General features: G+C 31.9%; 1 protein-coding gene across 1 annotated transcript; it reads left to right on the forward strand.

The window, feature by feature from the left end:
• The first annotated feature begins 2,330 nt into the window (after positions 1-2,330).
• Positions 2,331-17,051, forward strand: LOC143234271 (uncharacterized). The gene is made up of 5 exons (XM_076471509.1): positions 2,331-2,595; positions 3,296-3,451; positions 5,869-5,981; positions 13,406-13,565; positions 14,644-17,051. The coding sequence occupies exons 2-5, from the start codon at positions 3,340-3,342 to the stop codon at positions 15,069-15,071; spliced, it is 813 nt and encodes a 270-aa protein (XP_076327624.1). The 5' UTR covers positions 2,331-2,595; positions 3,296-3,339; the 3' UTR covers positions 15,072-17,051.
• The last annotated feature ends 1,322 nt before the right edge of the window (positions 17,052-18,373 follow it).

Raw genomic sequence — 18,373 nt, forward strand, 5'->3', positions numbered from 1 at the left:
ACATATAGCCTTAAAATACTTTGTTTCACACATTCTATGTTTAACAAAAGCATTAACATATTGTTGAGCCTCCTGAAATTTCAAAAACTTCGTCTTAACTTTTGTAAACCGACAAGGTGAGAAACAGTTTATATTGTTGGTTTGCTGCAGTTGGTATACTATAAACTTTGTTCTCCATAATAGTGATTTACCCTTATTAATCGGAAAACAAAAGATATGTGACAAGGAACGTTGATAGATTTCGAACACTACAACACATGTAACTTCAGTGACTTCTAATCAGACATCAGTATTTTTACAAAAGCATTACATAACTTTAGCGGTGAAAAATCTGCTTATAAACGACGTGAGGCAAGGTCCATGTTAAATGAATTGTATCTGCAAAATTAATTCTCTCATCGTGAACTCTGGATAAGATATCAAGGACGTACCAAACTGAAAAGAAGACAGGTTATTTGTAAGTTTGTGAACCCTTTATATGTACATCATGATTTCTATTAAGCATTAAAGCCAACAGTTATTATAAATTACATTATTTTTGTATTTAGAAAGAAAATTATCATCTTGTTGGCAAATATCGTAAATTTAATACATATCGACATTTTATTAATTTCACAATTCAAATTGCGGAACACGTATTCCTCAAATGGTGCAATTCAAAATTCAGTAGGGGATAAAAAATACTTCTTTAAAATAAGAGTTGACCTGATTGACTTTAACACGAATTATATGTTGCTATGTATTATTCTACATTCACTGGTAAGGTATAAAAGTTTCGAGAACTTTACAAGTAAATTATTATTTTAAAGGTACGTAATTAACTTACGAACACTATAGGTTTGAAAGAGTTGATTATGATGCAAATTAAACAGTAACCACAAATTAAATTTGAGGCTCAAATAGCAACAACACCAGGATTTAGCATTAAAAGTTTTCTACGAAATGTCAGATGACATTGACAAATAGGGCGATTACACTGTGTGTTTGATATACAAGACTATTTCCAGTTAAATTTAACTAGATAGTTATGATTTTGATAGTTTATGTGGCAAGAGTGATAAATTTAGTAATTGTCTGGAAAAGTTATTTTGTTTCAAGTTTAAATGGATAACTGTTTACAAATCATACATCATGTAGTTTAATAGTTGGGACCCTCACGCTAGTACAGCGGTGAGTTTTCGGGTTTACAATACTACGATTAGGGGGTTGGATTCCCATGGGTAATCACAGATAACTTGATGTGGCTTTGTTAAAAGAAAACACACATATGAACAATAAATTATGTTTATATTATTGCGTCGTGTTATTTGAACCTTCTAAGCTTTTCGAGATATATGAGTTGAGCATCATTACTTCACAGCATCTATTGTAATGTGTCTGTAACATTATATACACGTGTCAGAAAATACAAATGCCTTGAAAATTTAGTTTCGAAGATAGATGGGCTGAGTGATTATGCGTTTAGCCATACTAAGTATACAGTGGCTGTTTTGAAGATAAATTATCACAGATTGTATTATAATAATAGAGTATAAGAAGATAAATTAGTTTTATTCACTGGGTTCCAAAGTAATTGAACCAGCCTCTATGGACTTTGACATAAAGAGACAATTATTTAAAGGCGCTGGGTAAAACTGTAGTAACCAATAGCTATAATGGTGATTTTGTAGTGAAAATATCACATACTGTGCTGTGATGACAGAGGAGGAAGAATAATTCATCTTCCCAAATTGTGTTCTAAAATGACATAACTGCCTTGTGTGGATTTTAACGAAAAAGGAAAAAACTAATTAAACCATTGTATACAAGTGTGATAATGAACAGTGTCGTGAACATTTGTATAAACATGTTACTTATTTTAATATATTATTTTAGAATATGTAGATTGTGTTGGGGTATTATTAAGGTGTACTACATGTGAACAAAGTGCAACGTTTCCGTACTTTTCATTTCTATATTTAACTATGTAACCTAACCGTTATCTAATACGGTACAAATGAAACTATTATTTAATTGCACAGTTAATGTATTTCATTTTATTTTCCTTCAATAATTAAACTACTTGTGTCATAAAAGTTTCGAATAACTTACAAGAAAAAACCATTATTATGCTAGATGCCTTCTGAAATTATAAATTCGTACAACTATTTGTGCTGCAAATTAAAGAAATAATATGTAAATTGAACCTAAAATAAAATTTCAACTGAAGCAAGATCTGTCATTAAAGTTTTCTGCCAAATGTAATATAAAGATGTAAAACGATGCGATAAAATTGCATACGAAAGTAGAATGATTAGACTGAAAGCGTTTCTTACTATACTGAAGAAACACGTGGAAGCACTGAGAACTGACGAATCAAAACTTAACAGTAATAAAACATCAAGAGTGTCGTTATATTTGTATTAGGTTACTTTCTTCCAAAACCAGAGGGTGCTAGTATTTTAAATTAAATTGAGTGTATTTGGAATGTTTTTGTGTTTGAACTATTTGCATTGTTTTGTAATAAGTGTATTAATTTTTATCTCACAAATAGATTATTTATAACTACTCAACTAGTTCTTATAAACATATGATTTGGAAGATTGCTTTTATGTAGTAAGTATACACTTTACTTCCAAGGAGATGAGATTTGGATTGAATATGTAATTCTCAAACATACTTTTAAACTACTGCAACCAAATGATCAACATTTTAACTTTGTAGAAAATATTTTAAGAACAAAATTGTGATGCATTAAATATAGTACTTTAGTATATACAACTTGGAAAATTTGTGCGCTGTAATACATGTACATCGAAAGCTGTATGTTGTTGTGTGGGTGGGATACACAGCTAGGAACGGATATTCGCTAACAAAAAATGTTAAACAAACATATAACGTTGTTCTTGCCTGTATGGAAAAAAAAAAAACCAAAAAAACAAAAACGGTTTATTATTCAAGTTACTTCTTTTTTTCTTTGCTACTTGTAATATTATGATTGTACCAGAATAAATTACACACCTAATGTTGTAGAGGACATCAGTCATCTAAGTGTATGGTTGCTGAAATTGACCCAGTTTTTCTTTGTTTGATTAATGTTAGTTCTCAACATTTAGTTATATATTATGTTCTATATTTCATCTTGCAATAAAGCTCTTATTATGTTGTCACAATTTTTGTTTAGAGTTGGAAGATAAATTATGCTTGAAATTTGTTGTCACAATTTGCAAAATTTTGAAAGTTCAGGTTCATAAATATTAAACTTTGTAATGTTTTGAAGGAAGCAACATTTAATTCTTAATTTATTTCTCTGTAGTGCAACTGCAAGTTTTGATAAGAATGTAAAGGTGAAGCTTCTGTATGATCATGGAAGTATTAAATATGAAGGTTGAATTACGTTATGATGAGGAACAGAAAGATTTTGATATTAAATTGGAGAAACCTCAAGATGATAGTTTCACAATAGCTAATAGTAAGTGTGTGTATATGTAGAACATCTTTCATGTTCTTCCTAACATAAATAATATCAATTTACCAGTTTAAATTTGGTGTTGTACCTGACTGTTTCATTATTTAGTGATAATATTTTAATGGATGATTTTATATCCTATTTCAGGAATGTACATAAGTAATGTTAGGTTTAACACTTTCATTTTCCATGTTACTTTAGTCTTTGATTGCATGAACTACAGATTGTATCTGCTGGCATTTTCTTAATCTCATTCTGTACCATCTCTTGTGAATAGGGTTAAATTTGATATCTTTCAAGTGTGAAGTAAGGGCTCTACTAACTGAGATAAAGGATAAATGCACAATTTACTGTTATTAAAGAGCACAGATGTGATTTTCTCAGTTAAAATGCATCATTATTTCTCTTTATCTACTGGTAACTTGAAGGTATAGAATTACCCCTGAATCACAATTGCCTTCAAGTGAGACCTTATTCACTATCTAACTGTGAAAATCTATAGATACGTGAAGTGGTAACCAGTAAAAAATAAGAAGCATTTGAATTTTATTTAAAGACAAGTTCTCCTAACTTACATAAATTAACAAGTAATTATGTCTTGTTATGATTTTATGTAAACTTCAAAAGCTTTATTTATGCAGTTGTTTTATTTTCTTGCACTTGAAATATTTTCATGTTGCCAACATGTGCAGCCCACAATAGTCTGTTTTGCTTATAAGAAATCAATCTTATGCAAATCCTCTTGACATGGCGAGACAAATTGTGTATGCCACATCATTCTAGCTATACAAAAAATTTAATTAAATAACTTTTTTTCAGTAAATTTGATATCAAATTGTAGTTAATGAATCAAATTTTAATATAAGGTCTAATTTATATAAGAGAATGTTTAAATCATCCTCAATCTCCATTGGTTTTTTTTTTCCTTGTCATTAATTTAGTGATCACCCCTGCAAGAAGTACAAAATAATAAATTAGAAAATGGGACACATTTCTCATGTCACCTCTTTTACAGATTTTCAGTAGTTCACTGTAATATTTTGCATCATAGAATTTATAACATATATTGAATACAGTACATGGAATTTTCAATCTATCAAATTACATATTATTTTCATAATCCTTTATCTCATAGTTAGAAAGCTAGAAAAATATGATTATTATAGGATGTTATCTGCTTGATGCATTATTAATTTGCTGAATTAGGTGTATTATTTAATTAAATTAAAATTTAGTGTTCTAGTACTATTTGTATAGAAAGGAGTCTTAAGTTTTGCTGTCAGTGAAGAGCAAAATAACTAAAGGAACTGTGTAAGTACTATATTTTCTATTTTTCATGTCTATTCTTTATTTGTTGTAGTAAAAGTATTAAATTTAAAAATTAGGAGCTTGTTAAGTTAGATTAGGTAAAATAATGCAAAATGATGATAATAGGAATATAACATTCTTCAGGAGATATTCTTACAAGCAACTCCTGTTTCACTTTATGCAATACAGTAATGTGAACTTCAATTTTTCCATGTAATTTTCATCTTGTGTGGCAGGTTTATTAGTTATATACCATTCAAAGAGTAAAAAAAGTGTAAACTTGTGCATATTGTTGCAAACTCTATGCTGTGTAGGATACATTACTTTTGTATCTTGCTACAATTTGGAATTATTATGGAAAAGATAATTTAGTTTAATTTTGTATTTTTATGATGATTATAATGTTGGTCATGTTGACCTAATGGGTTGAGAAAATAAAGAATGAAATGAAGTTTTTCAAGACATTCTTTTTACTTACAAGGATTTAGAGATTAGACAAGTGAACTTTCACAATTTTAAGATGAAGAAACTGATTTTTAATTTTGAAATCACAAACAATTTGCATTTCAAGGAGTCATCACTCTTACAAAACATGTAAAAAGTTATGGAAACTGTGGTGAATTTGTGATCCCAGACTTGTTTGGATCAATGGTGACTGCTGCCATGAAAGGTCATCATAGGGCATAATTTTGACATTCTCTTACTTGTTTGTTGTGTTTGCTTCTTCATGTGTTACTCTTGAATTGATTGCATGCATTAGTTTATTAGACTTATAGGTTATGGTTGGTATGCATTTCAACTGCAGAAGTATTCTTAACTTAATAACTGTTGTTCTCCATTGGAATCTTTCCAATACCAGATATAGATACTTCACTCTTTGACTCTGGAATGTTTAGCTACCATTGTGGACTGTACAACTAACAATGTGCATGTATATTTTCAGAACCTGCCCTATGCTGAAAGTTAATTTTTTATGCAGCAGTATATTTAGGAAGGTATTATAGAAGAGGCTTGTTCAATTAAATACACTATATTGATTTCGATTATAGTATGTGATGCATAAATTACATTGTGTCTTGTTCTCAAGAAATCTACATTGTTTATATTTCTAGCTACGAGAAAAGCTGATTATGTGGAAGAAAAATCTCTACAAACAGTTTTGAAGGTTGATATGATAAAAGAGGAGAAAGAAGATAACTATGATGGATCAGTAGTGAAAACTGAGGTAATTTGTAGATTGAAACTTTTATCGTTCTGTTATTGAAGACAATATGTCACTGTAAATGTGTCTTTCTGGATATTTCCTTGAAGTTGATTGGTAGTAACAAGTTTGAACTTACTATTTAAAGAAATCTACTAAACGTTTGGTGCATTGTAATGAATAAACTAATTAAACCTCTTCTTGCAACAGAAATATTTGCTAGTTCATCATTGTTTCATTTTTAATCATTACATAGGATGTATTGTAAATATTCTACTAATTACTTGTACAAACTTTATCAACTGTATGAAATATAACTTAAAATTTTGGTTTTTGCATCTGATTCTGAAAGTTATTTTGTGTTTAATAATTTGTAATATTTACAGTAGTTTAGTATGTTATATCAAATCTATATCAGAGTGATGATTTACCAATACTTTCAGCAGTCTGTAGGTGCTACATCTTATAACTAATACATCTTGGAAAGGAATAGTATAAATATCTACTTCATTGTGCTGCTACATGAATTATGTGACAGTAAAATGGATGTCGGGGAAACTGCTTGGGTACATGTGAGCTGTGTTGCTGTTTCAGTAGAGATCTTTTTGAATGATATTATGAATTATTGTCTGAGACACATGGATGGCTCTTATCACTTCCATTTGTGTTTGTGGATTTTCTTTTAAAAAAAGATTACACAGTTTGATTAATACATCTGTGTATCAACTTGTTGTAGGTTTGTTTCTAAATGGTTCTAGTTCTAGTTGGGCTTAATTAAAAGTTTCTCTACAAGCATCTTTTTCTTTGCATGACATCACAGCTTTGGTAGTTACATTCAACATTTATCCATGTCGCAACAGGCCATGCCATCAGATTTGTTGATGTGCATTCAACATTTTACTGAACTAATTCATGAAGCTGTCGCCATATTTAGCGTGTCAAATATGCATGTGTGTGTGTAAAGCATAATTTGTTTTCACATTCTTCACTTCGGAAATTTCACAAGGCTCAGCCTCCTAGAACAAGCAGCAAAGATAGAAAAGTCATAACTAGAAAAATAATTGTTTCCTTAACTTCATTTGTTTTTCTGTGTTTGAAGAAAAATAAATTTAAGTTGTTATTTATCAGGAGAAATAATGTAAATATATGTGAAATGTATAATATTTGAAATGTAACTGCATTTTACAAAATACTAGTCCATTAAAACTCAGCCAAGTCAGGTAAATTAGTTGAGGTTGTAGGTCAAATATGTATTATTGGATACAGTAACATGACAGCACATGCACTTCTTCAATGTAACTTTTGTATTGTTAGCCTGACATAGCTTTAAGGTCAGTATAATTAAAATAATGAATATTTAATGTGAGATTTGGCCTATTTGCACTAAAATATGAGTTTTTGTGTTATACTTAAATGTCATTCTAGAATGACATTAAAAAAACAACATATCTTTTTCTAATTTGTTTTTACTGAGATTACAAAGTTGGTGAAAATGAGTGAGCCCATACTGAAGTGACAGTAACAAATAAAATATAAAGTTTTAGTCAACCAGAAATTTGTTAGTTGTATAGAGATTATGAATATTTTTTTGCATGTGTAGTTTGAAAAGATTATAATGCATTAAAATATTTTAATCTTAAAATCAAAAGTGGTTTGCATGTTGGATAGTGAACATTCTGAAAGGCAAGGCCCTTTAGTGTGTATTCCTGTACGTAGTGAGGAGATATCCCCATGAAGGCTCTGTTCTCACCTGTATTACTTTCATTCATGCCCGATGTGGGTGGAGGGAAAAAAGAGGTACAGCATTTGAAAATGGTTCACAACATTTTGTTCCCTGGGGCATGAAAGTTACTGTCTCTCCATCTCAGATGTTTGCTGCTGCATTTACAACTGTCGTCTCTTTTTACCATCAGCTCCAAAGTCATATGGAACAAAATTCAGAAGGTCAGTGGGCAATGTACTTCTATACCCCTTTCAGTCTTGTTTTCTGATGGCCAAGAAGTTGCTGATGCCCAGACCTTTACCAATGCTCTCAGCAAAAGCTTTTGCTGGGTATCTAGCACGTTTGCTTTATCCTCAACCTTCTTAGCCATAAATACTCAGGCAGAGCGATTGCCTCTTTCCTTTTGGACTGATCATTTTTATAACTGTAATCACCTCTTTACACTGGTAAAACTCAAGCTTGCTCTTCATTGGTCTGGCAGGACATTGGTTGGACCTGCTGTGCCATCTCTCTCCTGCTTCTATTATTATTCTTCAAGTTGTTTATAACTGGATGTAGTAGGAGAATGCTTTTCCTGATGCTTGATGCAGGCTTTTGTCCTACCTTTTTCTAAGCCTGGGAAGGATCTCAAGATTCCTTCAAATTATTGTCCAATTGCTTTGATGAGCTGTATCTGTAAGACCTTAGAGAAGATGATTAATGCTTTTCTTGTTTAGTTCCTCAAATAAAACAACCCCCTGTCACTCACCCAGTGTGGGTTGAGACGTGGTCCACCTGATTCGACTTGAAATGTTGATTGGAGAAACCTTTCTTAAGTGACATCTTGTATCAGTATTCTTTGACTTTGAGAAAGCTTGCAATACTCCATGGAGGTATGAAATTTTGCAAGACCACCACTCATATGGATTGCATGGCTATTTGTCCATTTTTTATTAAAAATGGTTTAATGGGTTCGTAATTCCAAGTTTATGTGGTGTTGACACTTTCCTGTTGTTTCTTACAGGAACTTGGAGCCCCTCAAGGCTGTGCATAGTGTGTCACACTCTTCAGTATAAGGATTAATACCATCACTGGACAACTGTCTACTACCATTTGTTGCAAACAGGCTCTGTGTTGACGATTTCCACACCTCTTGTCAGTTGTTGAACATGATATTCATTGAACAGCAGATGCAGGCTGCCCTCAATCAGTTACTGAAGTGGACCACAGCAAACAGTTTTTACCTTTTCTCTCTCTAAAACCATTTGCATGCACTTTTGCCACCAACAATGTATTCACTTTGATCCTGAACTCTGTCAGTAAAGTTGTGCTTTGCCTGGTCCCTGAGGCAAAATTCTTGGCTTATCGTTGACCATAAGCTGACCTTTAATACCACACATCAAGCAGCTATGAGTCAAGTGTACAAGGGCACTGAACATCCTGCATGACCTTCTCTCTTCCATCTCTTGGGGAGGGGATTGATGTTCTATGCTTAAAATCTATCATGCCCGTGTATGATCAAAACTAGACTATAGAATTCTGGTCTATGGCTCTGCCAGGATATTGGCCTTGAAGAAGCTGGATTCTGTTCATCATCAGGGGCTTTGGCTCTGCATGGGGTCTTTCTACACTTCACCAGTGCAGAGTTTGTATGCAGAGTCTCATGAATGTCCTCTACACCTGTGCTGTTTGCAACTCTATTTACTGTATGTTTCAAAAGTTTAATCCTCACTACACCATCCCACTTGGGGTTGTGTTTTCCTTTCAAAGTGGGCCATACGTGTTTAGAACAGATGGCCTGCCATTGTTCCTTTTGACCTTTGTATCCAGGCACAGTTGGATGAATTGGGTCTGTTCTTGAATGACATTGCTGTATCCACTGGTCAGCCAATCTCACCATGGCTTATTACCATCCACAAATGCAGCTTCTCTTTGAGTCATCTGAGAAAAGCAGATACTCCTGATTTTTAGTACCATCTTCTATTGTCCAAATATTTTTCAAACAATCCTTCAATTCTCATTTGTACAGATAGTCCAAAATCAGGTGATTTTGTGGGCTCTTCCATGGTTTGGTAGTTGCACATGGAATCCTCTCTGCAGTTTCTGTGTTCACTGCAAAATTGTACACCATTTATCTTGTCCTGAATCACATAGAAGCTAAGCAGTTCTCAATTTGTTCTGTTTATACTGACTCGCTTAGCTCTCTACTGGCCCTGGAATTGTTACACAACAGTTCTCATTCTGTTCTTGCTGATATTCAAAACTGACTGACACATTTTTCTTTAACATCTACTTTTATCTAGTTCTTCTGGATACCAGGCCATGTTGGTATTTGCAGAAACGAGCTTGCTGACACTGCAGCAAAGTGTGTCTGCTCTGTATTTAAGGCTTGGCTTGAACCAGTTGGCAGTTGACTTAGAGTGAGCAGCATGATAATAAGTTTTTCCACATAATTCCCTCTATTGGACTTTGGCTGTCTTGTTTCTGTCAGGATCAGAAGGAGTAACTTGCCGTAATTAAACTACACATTGGTCACAGTTTTTTAACTCATCATTTTCTTTTATCTGGGATTGTTGCACTAATGTGTTGTCTGTATGACACTCAAGTCACAATAGTCCACCTTTTACTGTTGTGCCATCTTTAGAACTCTGAATTTCAGCACCATTTTATTCTAGTTTTGTCCACAGGTTTATGTCTGTCACTGAACAGTGTCGTTGGCAATGGTGAAACTGTCCACTTTTAATTTTGAAAGGGCCATTGCCCTTTTAACACTATTTAAATTATTAATTCAAATTTGAAAATTTTTAACATTATTTCTTTTTATGAATTTTACTTTAATTTTTTACCACTTTGCAAATAACATAGTTGAGTTGTGCCATAAAATGCCAAACAAACAACCAATCTGAAAGAAAAGGTTTATGAGAAAAATTTAATTAAAAAAAGTCTGTATAGTTAATTTACAAACCTGATTGTTTGTGTATGTAATGTTTACTTATAACTTGCAAAATTTTGTAAAGGTGTGCATACATAATCAGAAATCATGGTATAATTACTCTTTTGGATACTTTTGTGGTCAGGAGCTAGGTTATTTCCTCCAAGTTTGTAATAAAACAGTTAATTAAATCTTTTTTTTTATCAAAGCATATAAATAAATATGGTGTAAAAACTTTGTTAATAATTTAAACAAAAAGGCAGTATTAGAAAATCCTTAAATTCTACTTAGAATGAGAGTTGTTACATTTTTTTTCTCTAGATGTCTCCACCTCTCTAGTTTATTTACTTCCTTTCCAAGAAGTTCTAACTTTAGCATGTTACTCATTATAATGTTGTTGTTCTAAAAATAGAAATGTATTTATAGATGAGTTTAGATTAAGTAAAATGAATATTAATAATGATATTAAAAATTTTGACAAATTGCACTCATGATTAGTTTGTGCTTTATTTAATTTGATAATGTTATGTGAACTCCATGTTTACCTGCTGATGTATAAATTTTGTGGTTGGAATTTTAGTTTAGACACAGTTCAAAGGTTATTAAACAATAAGCAGAGAAATGGTAGTGGGGGAATCAATGCCATCTAGATACTTCTGGCAGAGAGGATGCTTCTGTTGGATTTTCTTTCAGTTCAGGAGACCAATGATTGATATGAGTGTTCCAATGAGTGATAAACAACTATTATTATTGTGGTCTTCAATACCTCACCCTCAGGCAATGGCAGTAGGTATATTCAGTCAGGATTGTAGTGGATTGCATCCATATGGCTGTTTACTAATTCATCTATTTTCTACCTACGAGTGTCAACTGGACCATCACTGAATCAATTGTAATGGTTCTCATCACTTTTACTTTCATTTTTCTGTATTTATAACAGATAGGAGAAAGAGTTACAGTGTTTAAAAAGCTTTAACATTTCTTATGCAGAGGTTAAAAGTTGTTGTCCCCTTCTCCACCTCGACTTATGCTGCTGCAGTACATTCCACTTCTGTGAAGTGTGTACAGACAGCTTTTTTCTGTACTTTATCTGTTAATTTATATATGTACTTTCTGTACATATGTGCTCAATGTGTTATCAAATGTAGGTAATTTAAGAGGTGTTACTTACCTTTACACCACTGTGAGTTACAACCTTTCATACTACTGCTGTGGAATTTCATGTACCTTGCAAAACCCTTAAACATACTTCCATGTTTAGAGGCCTACAACTATTTAGCTGGCTTATGAGGTAATCATCTTAATTTTATATCCCTCCTTGAATAGGAGGGTGATACAACCTCTAGGGTAGTATTCCCTGTAAATATTAGTGTTTGATAATAGTTTTATTTTCCCTACTACTTCCTATTTTCAGGCTTGTTTTTTATAGTTTTTATTTGGGTATATAGTTGCTTTGATCAGTTGGATTTGTTTATTTACTACTTTGTCCTTGTTGCAGTTTTGTTCTGTCCATTCAATTATAACTTCATTTTTTGTAGTCATCCCATGTCTTCTATGTGTTTCTTATCAAAATGAATAACAAATTAAAACATTCAATACCAGACACACCTCATCAGACATTCCATTTATTTCTGTTATTTTCTTTATTTTGTCTCTGATTATCATCATTATTCAAATAATGTCTTTGCAGTTCGCTATCCTGTAAAGCTGATTTAATTTCATCCTTAACCCCTTCCATTTTCTGAAGATATTGTTTGTCTATAATCTATTATTTTTATCCTATTTCTTCCTTCATTATGTGATTCTTCTATTTCTGATTCTGTTTTATGTACAGTCAAGGTTGTCTGTTGCTATTGTGCTCAAGCTTCTTCCTCTCTTAGACTACATTCTTACCTGTCTTGTCAATGGCATACCCCTTGTTTAGAGACTTATCCACTTTCACAGGTTTGACTTATCAGCTCAGTCATTTTGGATATTTGATGAAGTCCAAGGAAATGTTTTTTAATGTAGCTTCCCATCAAACCAGGCATTGTTAATCTCTTTTGTCTCCTTTTAATACTGACTAGAGAAGATCTCACAGAATGGTCTGTAAACTACATCTAATACATTCAACTGTAGTAACATGTGTCACTAGATGATAGTCTCATGTACTATAGTGTTAATGTCCCTATAGTTTACCCAAGGCTCTAGTGTATTGACCTTATCAGGCTGAGTTTAATTTCCAGCTTCATTACTGATCTTGTACATTTCAGGGAAACTTTGTGTGCTGATCTTTTCATTCAGATCCTGAAAACAATGACCAAATACATCAAAAGGAGGGGAGAAAACTAATATAGACCTTGAACTAATTACTCAACTAACATGTAGTAGAACCAAATATTAAAATTCATTGTATTTGTTGTCATCAGATCTCAATAAATGGCCACCCTCACTGCAAAAGAATTATTTATTCAAAATCTGCATCAAACAGGGAGTACACAAATCTTAAGCTGATCTGCTGTTGCTTGGTGTCCACTGTTGAGATGGGGATTCTCTGAAAAACTGACACCATCTCTGTATAGCTGACTTGGTCATTTCCACATTTTATACAAGAAAAAAAAGAAAACAGAAAGAAAGTAGTGCAATTGTTTCTAATTATCTGAACTTGTAACATTTTAAAAAAGGTAACTATTTAAATGGTTTTGATACTTTTTACACACACAGTTACGTTCCAAGCATTAGGTTGATTATATTGTATTTTGAACTAGTAAACTGCAAAGAGTATATGTAATAATAACACAAGCTTTGTAATATGAGATTGTATTTGTCCAACAGAAAACAGAACAACATGGTGTTCTTGTAGAAGATGATATTATTTCAATGTTTAGTACCACTAATGATGATGATCTGGATAGTTCAAACTGTAATGATATGAATGTGAAAATGAAAACTGAATTTCAAGAAGAAATTGATTCAGTGTTAGGAAGTACAATTGGTAAGTACAAGCATTTTTTATAATTCTAGGTCATTGACATTGGTTTTAAAGAACTGATAAATGTGAAGTGTGTAGATTTATATTTTTTTATTTGTACATATAAATATTTGTGTGATAGGTTATGAAGTGATGAAATGATAAAACATTAAGAATAATTAATTGATAAATTAATTTTACCTGAAAATGAACAGAGAAAACAGTAATTATTTCGAAAAAGGAACTTCAACTGACTAGTATTTATCTTCCTGGTTCTTTAGAAATAAACTTCTAAATTAATGGTTTGAGCCCGTATCAGAAGATTAATGTTTCAACACATACAGAGAATGTATTTGTATCTCTTATTTCTATAGATATAATTTATTGAACACTACCAGTCCTGTAGAATCTTGGGCATAAAATCATTGCAAATTTCCAAGACACAAAAACACTGTTTGGATAACTTATAGTGTAGCTGGTCCAAAATAAGAGACACTTCATACTTCCTCAAACAAACTGCCTAACTAAATTGGATTTGCATCAACTTGGATTATTGCATATGATATACTAACAGTGTATCATTAATTTGTCTTAGCACAACATCAGATTCAGTGACATCCAGCTTATGTTAGACCATATAAAACCAAAAATGAGGATACATTATTTTAGTTTCCATAACAAACAGTGGTACAATGGACCTTCTCAATGAACATTTTTATTATGACCTGAGTTGGAAAATATGATTTGGAGTTGAAAATAAATATCTTTTTCTAAACTTTGCATGTTAATCATTTGAAGATTTGATGGTAATCAAACTTTTCAAACAGGAAATATATTTAAAACTTGATGCTGAAACTATTTTGGTTGTTGTAACGTCATGGTATCTTATTTTTACAGCTGATTTCATTTTATCCACTAAAATCCTTTGGAAAGTGGAATGTTATCAACTTTTTTTATATGGTTCAAGTAGAAAAGTCTGTAAAGATAAGTTATAGCTTTACTACTTTAATATGGATATTGATCATATGAAAATATTAAATATACTGAGAAGTTCATCAAATATATTATCTGTGATATGACATCATTTATACATTTATTTCAGATACAAATACCAGTGTGAATGTCAACTGTGTGAGTCAGTGTCCTGGTTACCATGGTATAAAACAAGAAGATTACTATGCAGAAGTTATAAAATCCTCCAAACCAAACAATGAAATATGTGTAGAAACAACTTTAAATGGAAATAACATTAAAGAATTTGAAACATTGGATAAACTAACACAAGAACAGAGGATACAACCTGGAGAGAAACCATATCATTGTGCAGTTGATGTTCAAAACTTTGAGAGAAATAGTCCATTAGAACAACATAAGAGAAGTCACACTAGGAAGAAGTTTTACAGTTGTGGAATTTGTGGAAAATCATTAGTATCAAACAGAAACTTAAAATTACATCAAAGAATACACACTGAGAGAAGCCTTACAGTTGTACTGTGTGTGGGAAACAATTTAGAACAAAAAATGTTTTAAAAAATCACCATAGAACACACACTTGTGAGAAACCTTACAGTTGTACTGTGTGTGGGAAACAATTTAGAAGAAATTACAAATTAACAATACATCAAAGGATACACACTGGGGAGAAACCTTACAGTTGTACAGTGTGTGGGAAACAATTTAGAGGAAGTAGTGTGTTGAAAGTACATCAAGCAATACATACTGGGGAGAAACCATACAGTTGTACAGTATGTGGGAAACAATTTAGAACATATGGTGTGTTAAAAGTACATAAAAGTATACACACTGGAGAGAAGCCTTACAGTTGTACAGTATGTGGAAAGCATTTTAGAACAAAGAGTGGAATAACGATACATAAAGGAATACATACTGGAGAGAAACCTTACAGTTGTACAGTGTGTGAAAAACAATTTAGAACATATGGTGAATTAAAAACACATCAAACTATACACACTGGAGAGAGGCCTTACAGTTGTACAGTTTGTGGAAAACAGTTTAGAATAAAATACTCTTTACAAAAACACCAAAGAACACATAGTTGTGAGGAACATTACACTTGTACTGCATGTGGAAAACAATTTAGAAAAAACAGTGAATTAACAATACATCAAAGAATACATAGTGGGGAGAAACCTTACAGTTGTGCAGTATGTGGAAAACAATTTAGAACATATGGTAAATTAAATCATCATAAAAAAATACACACTTGTGAGAAACCTTATAGTTGTACAGTGTGTGGAAAAAGATTTACAGCAAATAGTACATTAATAGTACATCAAAGAATACACACTGGGGAGAAACCTTACAGTTGTACAGTTTGTGAAAAACAATTTACAACAAAGTATCAATTAAAATATCATCAACCACTGCACACTGGGATAAAACCTTACAGTTGTACAGTGTGTGAAAAACAATTTACAACAAATTATCAATTAAAGTGTCATCAACTACTACATACTGGGGTAAAACCTTACAGTTGTACAGTGTGTGGAAAACAATTTAGAGCAAAAAGTAAATTAACAATACATCAAAGAATACACACTGGGGAGAAACCTTTCAGTTGTACTCTATGTGAAAAACAATTCAGAACAAAAATCGCTTTAAAAAGTCATGAAAGAACACACACTTCTGAAAACCTCTTAGTTGTACAGTGTGTGGAAAACAACTTAGGTCAAAAGTGAGTTAAAAAGACATGAAAGAATACATACTGGCGAGAAGCCTTACATTTGTACAGTGTGTGGAAAACAATTTGGTACAACTAGTGTGTTAACAAATCATCAAAGAATACACACTGGAGAAACCTTACAGGTTGTAAAGTTTGTGAAAAACAATTTAGAACAATTAGCAGATTAAGAAATCATCAAGGAATACATACTGGAGAGAAACCATACAGCTGTACAATTTGTGAAAAACAATTTAAAACAAAACATTCTTTAAAAAATCACCATAGAACACACTTGTGAGAAACCTTAGCTTAACAGTGTTTAAAACAATTTAAAATAAAGGGTGAATTAGAATAACAGGTAAGAACACATTCTGGGAAGATAACTTACAGCTGTACAGTTTGAGGAAAACAAGAAAACAATATAAGAAGTTATATCTGAAACAAATCTCATAAAATGCATACAGGGAATAAACTCTAGTTGTGAAGTTTATGAAAACGATTTGTATAGAGCTAGGTTAAAAATACACCATAGTTCACATTGGGGAGAAAATTTGTATATTTGTAACCTCCATGTCTAAGTTGTTAAGCATAAGAATTTCCAATATTAAATCTGGGGTTTCGTTCCAGTGGTTGACACAGCACATGTTGCCTGTTGTTCACTTTAGAAACACGTATACAATTAATGGTCCTTTTGGTTCCTCATTGCTGTCCTGTTTGCTGAATTGAATCTTTAAGAAAAACAACTAAAACCAGTTGTCTTAATATTCCTACTTTTTACTAAGAAGGTTGAAATGTTCTCTATTTTAATAAAAGTTTTAATACCCTTACCAGCCATCTTGAGATGCAATGTTCTTATTATTGAATATAAAAGATATGATGCATCAAAACTTTCACCTTCACTCACAATCTTAAATATGTCAGTTAGCTCTGTTCTAATTATTTTTCAAGAGTAAATGTGTACAAAGATAAGTTATCTTGAAGTGGTAAAATCCCCATATTTTATTTTTCTTAGTAGAACTCTGAACACATTGATTTCTTAGGAAATAAAAAATCCATCAATGGACAAAATTAGGACATGCTCTTACACATTTATAGATTGTGCAAGATTCTACTTGGATTAAATAGTTAATGAAGGAAGACATACTTGTGATATATATGACTAGTTGATGAAAAGGAATCGACATTACAGAAAATACAGCTTGGACATTGCTTGAATGGACAGTGAGAGAAAATGTACTACATACTACATATGTTAAATGTTTGAACAAGTAATTTTGTCATCCTCAGGTACAAGTAGGGTATTTAACCCAACCTGACCATTTTCAGAAGTATTAAGGTATTTGACCCACATTTCAAATACAGTTGTATTACAGGCAAGTGAAAACAAATAACTTGAAGTCTTGGCTAATGTATTAGCTTCTCAACTGAAAGAACTTAAAGAATGGGTAGTTATTTGTAAAAGAAAAATGAATCTCCAACTAATTATCTGAGTATTAAAGAGAATAAATTCAGTAAGGTAAGGCCGAATAGCAGGAGAAATTGTGACTTATTAGTGGGTTGTGAATAAAACATCAATTGTCAACATTTTACTTCAGAAGAAATTATTTATTTTTGTTCTGACAAAAACTGCAGACAAAGATAAATGCAGGATAGTGTTATTAATAACAGAATAGTGTACAATTGTAACCTAATGTATTTACTTGTATCTTGACTTTAAACAAAATTTAAGAAATTAGATGAAAATTGTTAAACAATTATTTTAAGTTTTTTATATCACCACCAGAGGGTTTCACTGATTAAAAATTTTATCATCTTCAGTTATTTCATGAAGGAACCTTAAAATTTATCATTCTCGACAAGTAATGTGTTCACAAAAGAAGTTTAATTCATTTTCAAATGCCTAGGTAAAAAATGAAGGAACCAGTTGAACCTAGAAACAGCTCTGTCTCTTCACCCTGTGATGCAAATTGAACTACTAGCTCTAATTCCAAACAAAACTCTCTGGTACTTTAAGTTGCATTAGATGTGCAGTTCTCAAAATTATAAGCATAAGTTACAAACCTTACTATTGAATTCTTAGTATTTTACATTTGTAACAGTCATGGTTAGAAATACTTAATTTGGTTTGTTCTTCACTTAGAAATATTTA

The sequence above is a fragment of the Tachypleus tridentatus genome, chromosome 12, assembly GCF_004210375.1.
Source record: "Tachypleus tridentatus isolate NWPU-2018 chromosome 12, ASM421037v1, whole genome shotgun sequence".
Classification (NCBI taxonomy): Eukaryota; Metazoa; Arthropoda; class Merostomata; order Xiphosura; family Limulidae; genus Tachypleus; species Tachypleus tridentatus.

Coding starts and splice junctions, on each gene's coding strand:
- LOC143234271 (XM_076471509.1), top strand. CDS start 3,340: ATGATCATGGAAGTATTAAATATGAAGGTTGAATTACGTTATGATGAG. Junction 5,982..13,405: donor GATCAGTAGTGAAAACTGAG/GTAATTTGTAGA, acceptor TTTGTCCAACAG/AAAACAGAACAACATGGTGT. Junction 13,566..14,643: donor AGTGTTAGGAAGTACAATTG/GTAAGTACAAGC, acceptor CATTTATTTCAG/ATACAAATACCAGTGTGAAT.